General features: G+C 43.1%; 1 protein-coding gene and 1 long non-coding RNA gene across 7 annotated transcripts in view; one reads left to right on the forward strand and one right to left on the reverse strand.

The window, feature by feature from the left end:
* Positions 1–12,789, forward strand: part of KCTD1 (potassium channel tetramerization domain containing 1) — a 189,982-nt gene that overhangs the window by 140,651 nt on the left and 36,542 nt on the right. For all 6 annotated transcript variants that reach the window (XM_070513278.1, XM_070513276.1, XM_070513275.1 and 3 more), the window contains exon 2: positions 2,423–2,601. In XM_070513278.1, the coding sequence (XP_070369379.1) occupies positions 2,423–2,601 (179 nt within the window). The remainder of the gene's footprint in view (positions 1–2,422; positions 2,602–12,789) is intronic.
* LOC139045666 (uncharacterized) lies at positions 1,515–4,355 on the reverse strand. The gene is made up of 3 exons (XR_011504489.1): positions 4,281–4,355; positions 3,530–3,675; positions 1,515–3,002 (listed from the first exon to the last, which is right to left on the reverse strand). It is a non-coding gene; the product is annotated as an uncharacterized lncRNA (long non-coding RNA).

Raw genomic sequence — 12,789 nt, forward strand, 5'->3', positions numbered from 1 at the left:
CTAATGTCAGTTAGTGCCTTGGAAATGACCATAACTAAGGGGCCGCATACAGAACAGCGAAAGCTTCTGGGATGGAAAGAGAGAGCCTAGGAAAACAGCTAGGAGGGCTCACCAGAGACCACTTCTATGCTTCCGGGTCCTGATAGAGTCTGATGAGCGCAGCCACCAGGAACTCTCTCCTTGCCCTTAAGGGTTAATCTCCACTCCCCCCACCCCCACCCCAGCTGAAGAAACACGGGTTTAGTTTTAAATTTAGCAGTATCCATACATTTATGATTTATAATGTAAATGGGATAGATTCTGAGAAATCTGGAATCCTTCAACCGATCGGTTATGCTTTAATTTTTTTCTCCTTCTATATAGACCTCACAGTGTTAGAGCTGCGCTGAATGAGGTCACAGTCTAACTACAGTATTAACCCTGCAAATCTGTTCATTTTCGCCTGAGCACCCTCAGGCAGGATATAGAATGTGTCCAATTGAAAAACTATTAGAGACACCGCGGTGCTGTGATGGGCTGAATTGTAACAGGGTGTGTGTGTGGGGGGGTGCCTTTAGCTGGGAAATCATTTGTAAAAGGAAGTCAGGAGGTATGTATCTCTTAAAAGCACAGATTATGTGATTGCATTTTAAAAGGAAAACAATGTGGTTTTGGTCATCCGAATTTTAACATGCTACTTTTAATATTTCCAAGTCTTAACTGTTTTATATTTCCTACCGTCTTTGTTCTTTAATTTTTTCTCGTATTCAATACCTCTTTGACTTCTTTTCTCTGTTGTGTTACAAACATCCTTTTGTGCTTTTTTTAATATCTATTTTGCATTATTAAAAATACACAAGAATGTATAAAAAAAGAATAGAGTGAACACCCATGAACCCACCACCCAATTTAAGAAATAAAACATTAACTCTGTTTCTGTGACTGTTTCTGGGATCTGTTTGATCCAGCGTGGAGAAAAGCATAAACACAGATGGTCAGCATTTTGTGTAAAGGCCCGAGCACCAGCCCGTTCACAGTAGACGTGGAGTTTCGGAAAGCCTGTGCGTTCACGGTCTAGCCTGGACATGTGGTTAATGCTAAGTAGTCTAACATTGTGCCCCAGGTAACTCCTAAAGCTGTTTCCAATCATAAAATCTATGATGTTTTGCAAATTTATATTTTATCATGCTGGGTTTTATGCACAAAAACTAAATGACTTCCCCTTTTTAATCTCCATCCAAGGCATTTTTCAAAATCCCTTTATTATGCCTTATCACTGGCTTTGCCACACGTTGTTTGCAAATTGAAAACAATCTCTGGCAAAATTATAAATCTGAGAGTTATACTAGTGGTGTTGGTCTTGCAGAATTTAGACATACACAAATGCTATTCTAGCTTATTCCTCAGATGTGGACTCTAAATATTTGACCCCTTCATTGAACACAAGCGACCTGACTTTACTTGTCTGTGATTTGGGCTCTAATTTAAAGGCAATCAACCATGTTTGGAGAGTGTTTGAAATATGTATATTGTATCCACGGAAAGGATGTAACATTTTATTTTCTCAAGAGGACAGTTTCTTCAGCATGGTCTCGCTGCCACCATGTGCTATGTTCCTGCTCTCTTTGCTCCCATTGCACCTCTGCCGTGGGACTGCCCACTGCTCCGTGGACATGTGCCTCAGCACCTCCTTGGGAACTTGACCTCCTCAAGAAACGCGGCGTGCAGAAGAGCAGCGTGCTTGTGGCTCACAAGCATATACTTATCACTGGAGGGTACACTCTTTTCAAAGTGTCCCCAGACCACAGTCTTATAGGGAGAGAAACAGAGAGCCAAATGCATAGAGTGTGGGTAGTTTGTTTTTTTTTTAATCTGTTGACTGATAAACTTGTGCCTATTTACAAGATTGCTTTGAGTATGTGAGCTGATGGCTAGACCAGTCATGCCCTCTTTTTCCCGATTTGAAAAATAGACATCGAAGAAAACTTTTTGCAGAACACGAGTGCTGAAGGTCTGTATTTATTCCAAGTGCATATAGCAATAAGGGAGTTTTCAAAGAGAAGGAGAAAGCATGCCTATTTTATTTAGATGTGTGTTGTTTTAAGTGTGGATTATCTTTTCATTCAGAGTGAACAGTATTTCTTTATATGCCATTTACCAGTTGTAAAATGTGAGAAGTCATTAGTAAAATAAGCTGTCACAGTGCTCAGGATGATTTGAAATGAACATGAATTCGGCTCCTTGATCCTGAGCATGCAAAGTTTCCCTTTGCTCTGTCATAGAATTTATTTTTCAAATATTCATTATAACAAAAGCAAGAGCTTCTGGATTTTATTGCTGAATGAATATCAACGCTAGTCACTGGCTTATTCTTTATGATGTGTGTTTCCTTTCTCTCCAGTGCAAAAAGAAGACATGTCTAAATTGGCTTCTCTCTCTGTAGGACAGTCGGCCCAATATGTCAAGACCTCTGATCACTAGATCTCCTGCGTCTCCACTGAACAACCAAGGCATTCCGACTCCAGCACAGCTCACCAAATCCAATGCGCCCGTCCACATTGACGTGGGCGGCCACATGTACACCAGCAGCCTGGCCACCCTCACCAAATACCCTGAATCAAGGTAATCTGAACAACGGAAAAGTCACACTCGAGTGCATGTATTTGATGATCTAACTGTTTTTTCTTTGATCAGCGTAGCAGGATGGCCTCGCCAGGGCCAGGGTTAGGACAGGAAAGTGCCAGGCAGGCCACCCTACGACCGAGGCCGCTCTTGGATGTGGCTGCAAATCTTCTGCGAGTCAGGGTTGACCCACAGCTTAGTCAAGTATGAACATGTCAAAATGTCACATGAGAATGAAGTTCTGTGATATTTTGTTCTACAAAGAGATTCATGGTTCTCAACATAGTTCAGAAAGGACCATGATTTCTCCCACTGACCTTTCTCCTGTCCTCTTCTAAAACACACTTTCTTATCAGTTCTTGTAATTTTATAGGAGGTCACTTGGCCCAGTAACTTGTGAACTAGAGAGAAAAAAAAAAGAGAGAGAGACTCTTATCAGTGAGGCAGTATATTTAGAACAGTATGCAAAAGTCCAGGAAGCCAAGATAGTCTTGTTTAAAAAAAAATAAAGGGCAGTGGAACTTATGAGAGCTCAAGGCAGATAAGTAAATATTGACAGTGTCTTTTCAGGGAGCGTGGGGTACAGTTAGGCAGGATATGTTTATGTTTATGAGATACCCCCTCCCAGGCCCACACCCACCTATTCTAAAGGAGTTCCAGGGGAACAATTTACTCTGTATCCTGGGGCAACCTTCCTGGCTCTGCCTAGATTTGGGGGCTATGCCCAGATCCTCCAACAGAATTTGTCTTCACCAGCTCTGTGGTGGATAGAGGACGAGGCATGAGCTCCCGTGGGCTAATATCAGGAAAAAGGGTCTCTGCCTGTTTTTTGCTCACGTGAAATGGGAACACACCACTCGGGCTTCAGATGGGCATCAATTGCATTTTTAAGATCCTCTTACAAAGAGACAGATATCAGGTAGCTTACCGCCTAGGTAGATAGCGCTGACATAAAAATCACTGTCGGGGCCAGCCCGGTGCCGCAGCGGTTAAGTGCATGAGTTCTGCTTCACTGGCCCAGGGTTCGCCGGTTCACATCCTGGGTGTGGATGTGGCACTGCTTGGCAGGCCATGCTGTGGCAGGCATCCCACATACAAAGCAGAGGAAGATGGGCATGGATGTTAGCTCAGGGCCAGTCTTCCTCAGCAAAAAGAGGAGGATTGGCAGCAGATGTTAGCTCAGGGCTAATCTTCCTCAAAAAAAAAAAATCACTGTCGTCTTGATAACTGGACGAAGGCTGGTGTTTTGTTTTTGTTTTTTTATCTCACTCCACTACCTGATATTGTATGAAAGAATGTGAAGGTTGAGAAGACAGATGAAATATTTCCCCCTTGATTTCCAGATTTAATTGATAAATTCAAAATGAAATCATTTTTTTTAAAAAACCAGATGTCTATTAATACAATTACCCAAAAAGACTATGTATTTTTAAATGAAATGATCATATCAGTTATTAGGATTATTGAGTTCCCAAATTCCCTAAGTGCATTATACAGGTGCTACAAAATCGTGTTAGATGATGGCTATATTTCTCAAGAATATCGTAAGTAGTGTTCTTTTAAAAAAAAGTGCTATTTCCATTCCTTCTAACCTTCTGCTAGACCCACAGCAACAACTGAAAATCCCGGTGCCCCTTCTCATGAATGCTTAATTGTAGGAGGCAAGGCACAAAACAAACCTGAGTCAAAAAACGAATCCTCAGCTGTAGCAAAATTCGCTGGTCTGGTCTGATGAGCTTTTGCCTCAGTCTGATTTTTAAACTCTGATGCAGAGGGAAGTTCATAATTACACCATTTGCATATGATGTAAGCAGTAGGTTTTCTTCTAGTGTTTGTTGCAGCTGGATGGGTCTCTTCCCACTAACTAAGGCCCCACGGGGGTTTTGGCCTTCGTGAAGCTCCCTGGTGTCACTTGGCCTGTTGGCAATGGTAGAAGATAGAAGGCGAGAGGCTCTGTTTTGTCAGTCCCTCTCTCTCAAATAATTTGCCACTTTAATCATTTTGGGCCTTCATGTTATTAAAGACCTCGAAGAGCGTCTCATTTGGAGAGTCTTCCTGTGGCCACCTGTCCATAAGTATTTCTAAGAGTCTCCTGATTGTCCCTCGTTATCCACACTCTGAGACGTGCATCACCTCCATGGATCTTGTCCCTTCAGTATCTTCACTCTCTCATGGCAGCCACTGACCACGTGTAACTGTTGAGCACTTGAAATGTGGCCCATCCAAATTGAAATGTCCTCTAAGTGTGAAATATACACTGGCTTTTCAAGACTTAGTACAGAAAAAAGAATAAAAGGAAAATCTCTCAATTTTTATACTGATTTTATGTTTGAATAATAATGTTAAGTTAAATAAAATATATCATTAAAATTAGTTTCACCTGTTTCTTTTTACTTTTTTAATGTGACCACTAGAAAACACAAAACTACGTATGTGTCTTGCTCTTTATTTCTATTGGACAGTACTGAACTATATACAGATTTTTTTAAAAAACCATTTAATTAAACCTATCCATCCCCCAGCCTGATGCTTATACGCATCATGAATTGAATTTCTCTTTCACCAACTTAATTAGAAAAGATAAAATTGTTCATCTTCCTTTCCCAATCTTCCCTATGCTTCCTTGTCTCCACTGGGCCACGGGATCACAGGAGCAACATTGAAAATAATTTGTAGAGCTAATAGTCCCAGATTTGAATGCTGACGCTGCCACTAATAGTTGTTTGGCTATGGATAGGTCCAATTTCTAAGCACCTGTATTCTCTCTTGTAAAATAGGCACAAATATGTCTTGCAAGGTTATTGGGAGGATTAAATGTGATTATGAAAAGCACGCCATGGCCCCACGCCCAACGCATACTATTGCCTTTATACTTAATCTTCTGCCAAACCCAGCAATTGTTTCTTTTCCAACTGCCTTCCAAATTCCAAATATATCCCATTCCTTCATTTCCTAGACCATGGAAACAGCTCCACTTCTGGATTCTTGCCTGGATTACTACATGCTCAAGGGACTCCGCGCCTGCACCTTCTGATCCTTTATCTTAAATGCCCCTGCCTGTTGCAGAACTGCTGCGCTGGTCCAAGATGATTTTTATCATTAGGAGATACGTTTGAGCATATGTCAAGACTCTTTGAAACAAGCCTTACAAAGTAACTTCTGTTTCTATAGCTTACAGCTAAAGCAGATGACACTGGGTTAGATGTTGAATTGACTGCTGTATGTTACTTTGATCCCTCTTGGGTTTTTTTTGGTGGGGGGGGAGGGAGTAATTAAAAGTTCATTTCAAAGCAACAATCAGATTAATGGGACCCATACACAAATTTTAGTAGTCAGATATACAGGGAAGAAATAGTTCTTCATGCTTTTCCCATAGATGTCAGGTGTTCTTTGCAACTTGTGAGAGAATCTCTTGCATATCATTAGCACTTTGGGGATAAATCCTGGGGCGTTAGGTTGCCCATTACCATAGAATTAGTTCTGTAGCTTCTGGTCCTTTGAGCCCTTCTCATGCTATGGGCCCATTCCCTGCCGCTCTCCCCACTTAGAGCACCCTGGCTCTGCTCTCCCCCACCTTTTCCTGGGTGTGGCCCGGAGGGGAGGGGACTCTTTCCTTGGTTTTGTTTCCTAGGGTTTCAAAGGGAGACTTGTAGTGTAAAAGTACTAATTCGTTTGTAACGAGTGATATTTAAAGATGTAATATCTTTCTGCCATTTCAAAGGTCCTGCAAAGAGCCTGTACTCCATTTTGAAATATTGTAGGTGATTTTTTATTCTATTTACTGCCCTCTTTGCTACAGACCACCTTTAGAACATTGTCCCCAGAAAGTGGTACAGTGGACCACACAGCTAAAATTTAGAAGCACCTGGGAAGCATTAGAAGGCCATGCGAGGCCCTGGCCCAGACCAATAAAACGGGAATCTCTGCGATTTTCCTGAGAGATCCTGATTTTCCCCATCTGGCTTTGAACAACACCAAGTTGTATGGTCCCTCCAAGTGAATATAGCCCTCTTCCTCAATGAATATTTCATGCTATATCATAAGGGTCATTCCACCAAAAGAAAATACCTTTTGATTTTCATTTCTTTAATTACCAAGTTTACCTGGTTCCACTGTGTGTGTACCCATGTCCTTTTTTTTTTTGGCTTGTATACCCTGAGTCAGATTCAATAAGCAATTTGACTTTTAAATTTTACAACAAGGTTAATCACTTCCCTTGTTACTCACTTGCATCATCAGGTGGTTTTTAGCTAAGCGGACCGAAGGTTTCAAATTAACTGAAGTACCACGTACATCAGTGATGTGCTCTGTCTTTGCCAGTGTTTTGTGTAAGATGCAAAACAGCTCTTTGGGGGCGTTTACGAGACACAGGCTGATCCGCACGACCTCAGTGATAAACACGGTTCCCCTTCAGAGGAGCCTGCAAGTCTCCAATTCTGGTTGCTATTTTGAATTGTAATCACCAAGAAAAACACCCAGTTCAGATCTGCAGTAATTTTACATCAAATAAGTAAAACAAAAAAAGTCAAGAAAAATACATCAGCATCATGAAAAGATTTTAAACGGATATACAAAGAAGTTGGAACATACTTAACAGTTTGTTAGCTTGGTTTATAAGTTGTAAATATCTAGACATGTGGGAGGTGGGCCTCCCTTGTCCTCTGCCCTGGGACCCACAAATTTTAAGGACAGACCTGATTATATATCTGATTCAAAAATCCAAGGCACCTACTATTAACATCATTGATAAGGAAAAATCTAGGTATCTAAATAATTAGTCATAAGTAATTAAGATTGGTACCAAATTACGTGGTCTTTTTGAAATCTCCCACTGTTGACACTCTGAAATGTCTTCTTAGGCACATGTGTGTGTGATATTAAAGAAAGATTCTATGCTTTAAAAGAAGACACGAGTCTGAGTTCAGAGTTCCGTCTATTTCGTCCTTCACTATCAACTCAAACAAAAACAATATTAATAGCAGCTGTGTGGATGGTTATTCAGATGTGGACCTTTGAAAACCCGGAAGTGAGCTGATGCTGCCAATTAGCCAAGCCAATCGGGTGGTAATAAGGCAGGGGTCTGAGCTAACTGAGCTGTCAGCCAGTGACCTAGAGGTAAAAGACAAGATCTCATGTTACAATCCCCTGAGCCATCTGATCTGACTGCTTAACAGAGCTTTTGTATATTTTAAACCCAGTACATGAGTTAACTCCTACATAAGCAGATTATGCTAAATTGGTCTCTTCTAAATAGCAGCAGAGTTACTAAGCACACTGGCATATGTACGTAATTGCAAAACTCCAGGGACTCTGCTTTCAGCTTTGCAGTCAACACCCACGGCCACCCAAGGGGTGTGTGTATTTGGAGCGTTAGAATGGAGATGCCAAGCATGGGTGCCTCGCCAGCAGAGATTCGGCTTCTGGCGTGCTCCGCTCACGGATGTGTGAGCCATCACAGGATGGTTTATGTGGAGCTGCACTGAAAGGAAAGTCGGATGGGTGCAATATTAAGGGACTGGTGCACACGCTCTTGGGACGACTGAGTTCTAATGTTTGGATTTCCATGTAATTGTTGTGCGCCAGCCGAGGGAGTTTTCTGTAACCCTGTGCTAGGGCTGGGGATTCTGTGCTATGACTTCATGACTTCACAGTTCCAGTTTAACACTGCAGTCCCGAGACAAGGGTCCAACAGTGTTGTCACACGGGCCCACATTTCAGGATCTCAACAAAAATGCCAAAGCATAAATGCATCCTATTTGCCAAACAGTTCACGGAGCTCTCTTTCAGGACTACTGCATGGCACTGAATAGAAAGCGTTTATTATAACCTGCTCTTTAGATCGGCGTGATTTATAATTCAGTGTCTATCTTAAGTTTAAAAAAAATTGCAGAGTAGGTTATTGGGGGTTTTTAGAGGAGTGGCATTCGACCTGAGATATATAGTTTCTGCACAAATGGGAAGAGAGTGTGTGTCCCATTGCTGTGAAAACGCCCGTGGAAATGCATGGAATAAGGACAGTCTAACCAGTGGTGAACAGCTTTGAGTGGTAATATTGGTTGATCTTAAAAACAAAGAAAATTAGTTTATGGAGGGATTTAAAGGAGGAAAGGCACCTGGCAAATGAAAAATGGAAAGTTTCTTCAGGATAATAGGGGAAATTTTCCTCTTTTCTGTCTCTTCTCTTCATCCTTCAATATTGCTTTTCCAAAATTGCCCCTCAGTTATATAGGCAAAGAGTAAATGAAGCCAGCTTCAAAAGACTTTTTTTAAAAAAACAATGAAACTGGATTTTCCGTTGAATGCTGAAAAGCTAGTCCCTCAGTAACAGACACTGCCCTACTGGCGGGTTCCGCAAACTTCCTTAGCCACTTGGGTACAAAATAAGCGCAGCCTTTAAAGTAATCTAACTCATAAAGTCTTGTCTTCGAGTGTAATTCAAAGAAAAATGCAGCCACACTACGGTGCCTGTAGTTTTCTCTGTCAGATTCTTTAATTCATTTGACAGATTTGCTCTGTGTTCCCCCACAGCCGGGGCGTATACTGGCCAGCGAAAGTCCATGCTATCTTGTAGTTTACATGGGGGAGGGGAAGGACAGACAATAAACAAGAAAACAAACAATGAACAGTATTTGAGTTAGTAGTAAGTGAAGCTGGAAATAAGGAAAATAACAGGATAAATGGGCCCACTTTGGGATGTCATTTGCCCCCTATACTAAATCTAAAGATAATTTTATTCCTATGTTTTGTTTTGTTTTCTCAAGAAACATCTTTATTTGTTCATCTACATTTCCAAGATAAAATCTAGTTTACAATTTAGTGTCGATTTAGAAGCAGATTTTTGTCCCTTCAGTGTCACATATCACCCCCAATCTAGGATCAGTTGCCCATTCTGGATTCTGTTCTTCACCTCCTGTTATCTGACCCGTAGCAAATATATACTCTCACCCTTCATCCCAGTGGGAGGGAAACACCTGGTGCAGTCTACTCTCTGGGCGGTGGGTGTGGACCAGCTCAAGGCCAGATCATCTTCAGATCTCCTCGCTAGTATAACCATAATACTTCCCATCACTTTGCTAGTTCTTTTAACTGTAATACTGTTTCTGATACATTTTCTTTAATTTTGCATTTGCGGGTTACTGAAGTTATATTTAGTTTTGACCAATGTAGAGAGTTGAAAGATGTTAAAATAGATGTGGGCAGAAGCCCCTTGGAGGCAAATAATAAGGCTGACATCCCTCAGCCCCTGCCGAGCTTAGACCAGGAAGAAAGGGAGGGCCACCTTGCCACCACAGACCTCTAGCATCCATGGCCCCGTGCTGTGCCTTTGATGGCAGAGCAGTGATGCAGGGAGTAACACTGGGTATCTCACGTGAAACAGCTCAGGGCAGGGCTGTGGGTCCTGTTCTCAATTTTTATTAACTTCTCGCTTGCCAAGAACTCAACCTCAGCTTAGATAGAAGCCCTCTCCCTGGAAAGCTCTTTCTCACTCAGTTTTCATCCTTATATTCTTGGAACCTAGTGTTGGGCCTGCTACAGAGTGCACATTCAAAAGTTTGCTTAAGGGCCGGCCCAGTGGCATAGTGGTTAAGTTCACGCACTCTGCTGTGGCGGCCCAGGGTCCACCAGTTCAGATCCTGGGCACGGACTTACACACTGCTCATCAAGCCATGCTTTAGTGGCATCCCATATAGAAGAACTAGAAGGACTTACAACTGGAATATACAACTATGTACTGGGGCTTTGGGGAGGAAAAAAAGCATGTAAAAAAAGTTTGCTTAATATATGAATTAATTATTGGGTAAAATATTGTATACAGAGGTCAGATCCTCAAAACAGTAAAGGGCAGGGCCAGTCCCAGTGGCCTGGTTGTTAAGTTTGGCGCACTCTGCTTCGACAGCCCAGGTTTGGTTCCCAGACGCCAACCTACACCACTCTTCTGTCAGTGGCCATGCTGTGGGGGCCGCTCACATACAAAAAGAGGAAGATTGGCAACAGATGTTAGCCCAGGGCGAATCTTCTTCAGAAAAAAAAAAAAAAAGCTATAAAAAAAACAATAAAGGGCAAATAATTGGGTACAGCTATTCAAAATAGGAAGTATAGTTTAAAGGCTGGGCTGGGTTCGTTACGTGTATTACCTCATCTAATGTGCCATAACCTTATAAGAAGGAGCTGTTTACCCCAGTTAACAGATAAGAGCACTGAAAGTCTGAGAGGCTAAGCCACATGTTCACTCTTATTTGGCAAATGGGGACGAGCCAGGATTCCAGCTCCCACTCTGACTCCTGGACCTTCGTCTTTCCCTCTTTTGTAGCCTTACTTCTCAACCCTAGGGGCATGTTAGAATCAACTGGGGCTCTTAAAAAAAAAACCTGGCCTTTCCCACAAAGATTCCGATTTCTTCGTCGGGAGCAGGGCCTGACGTGGGATTTTTTAATGCTTCGCATATTCAGCCATGTGGTCCATTTTACCACCTCCCAGAACTGTGTTCTAAACGTGGTCTTCAGCTAAGAGAGCAGCTCATCCACAATATCTCAGGCCACTTTATTCTCAAGGTGGCCTTCACCTAATTGCCCACTCAAGAGCTTCTCAGTCAGTGCTGGGGTGCGGGTTATATGGTGACCCCTTCAGCCCCCCGGGTAGCTGGAGCTCCCCGGCTGGCCACCTCCAGCCATGAGCAGCCTTCTCTTGTTGCCCCAGTGTCGTACAAATACAGTGCTATCATTTTCTATGTGTGTCATGACTTTAAAAGTCTGAAAAGCACACTGCCTTTGGCTGAGCAATGGGATAAATGAGCCTTATTTGCCTATGGGTTTCAGGATTTCCTTTTTTCAGGCCCCAGTGTCCAGTGCACAGAGTCTGACCGCAGCAAGGGACAAGGATGGCCTTGAACCAGTGACCTTGTCACTTGCTGATGCCTGCTTGGTTATACCTGTGAAGAGAAAATCACTGGCAGCGCATTCAGTGACCAGCTTTGGCCCTAGCACGCTGTGCCCACCCACCCTGGGAGGAATGATACATGGGACCACCTGGGATGTGCAAGGCTGTTCATCATGGTGGGGGTGTCTAGGCCCAGGGATGCATTAGTCACCTGCTTCCTGCTCAGCTCCTCCCTTCCTGCTGCTAGTGGGACAGTAGAACCAAGAGTGCCCCACAGTGCAGCACGCTATCTCAGGTACACATCTTTGCACAAAACACACATGCACAAAACACACATGCATGCCCCAATCAGAAAAAGTTTTTAAAGATTTTTTAAAAATTCATTTCTAAAACATGCTCTCCAAAACTATGTCGTAGGTTTTTAAGCAAATAATAGATCCCCCAGTCATCTTCAGTGCCCTGCACACTGTGCCTGGCACCTAGGAAATGCTTGATAAATATTTGTTGAATGTTGAATGAGTTTTGCTTAGTTAGTTGGATGAGTTTTGCTATGACCTGGAGCAACTCAGCCGCCACAGGGCTGCTGCAGCGGGAAGGTCAAACGTTTTGAATCATCAGGTGCAGGGTGACGGTAAGACTTAATGGCAGGCTGAATCCAATCTGGGCAGCAAAGATTGACGTCCTTTGTTCTTCAAGGCAGAGACCAGAAAGGGATTTTCTCGTCTAGTTACCCGGAAGGGAAAGAGTAAGGAGAAAGGAATAAATCAATCCACTCGCAGCCCAGACACCAAGGAGCCAGATTAACAGAAGCGTGACACCTGCCTTCAGGATGTTTTCCTCCACCTGATCCCTCCTCCCTAACCCCACCCCCCCATATCAGGGTCATCTCCAGATGATTGAAAAAATGCAGATTCTTGGGTTCCACCCACCGTGTATGTAATCTGCATCTCAGGATTCGAGAGAAATCTGTAGTTTTCCTCAGCATCCAGGTGATCCACCTGCATCTTAGAGTTTGGGTACCAGAGAGGGTACAGAGAAGGGTGGTGGAACAAATGCATCAGCGTGCAGCATGATGGGAACAGCGTGGGGTGGCCAGGGATGAGTTGTTAAAACAAGGCTTTTGGGGCCTGCCCCGTGGCCAAGTGGTTAAGTTTGCGCGCTCTGCTTCGGAGGCCCAGGGTTTCGCCAGTTTGGATCCTGGGCACGGACGTGGCGCCACTCATCAGGCCATGCTGAGGTGGCGTCCCACATGGCAGAACCAGAGGCACTCACAACTAGAATATATAACCATGTCCTGGGGGGCTTTGGGGA

Source organism: Equus asinus, chromosome 7, assembly GCF_041296235.1.
Source record: "Equus asinus isolate D_3611 breed Donkey chromosome 7, EquAss-T2T_v2, whole genome shotgun sequence".
NCBI classification, from domain to species: Eukaryota; Metazoa; Chordata; class Mammalia; order Perissodactyla; family Equidae; genus Equus; species Equus asinus.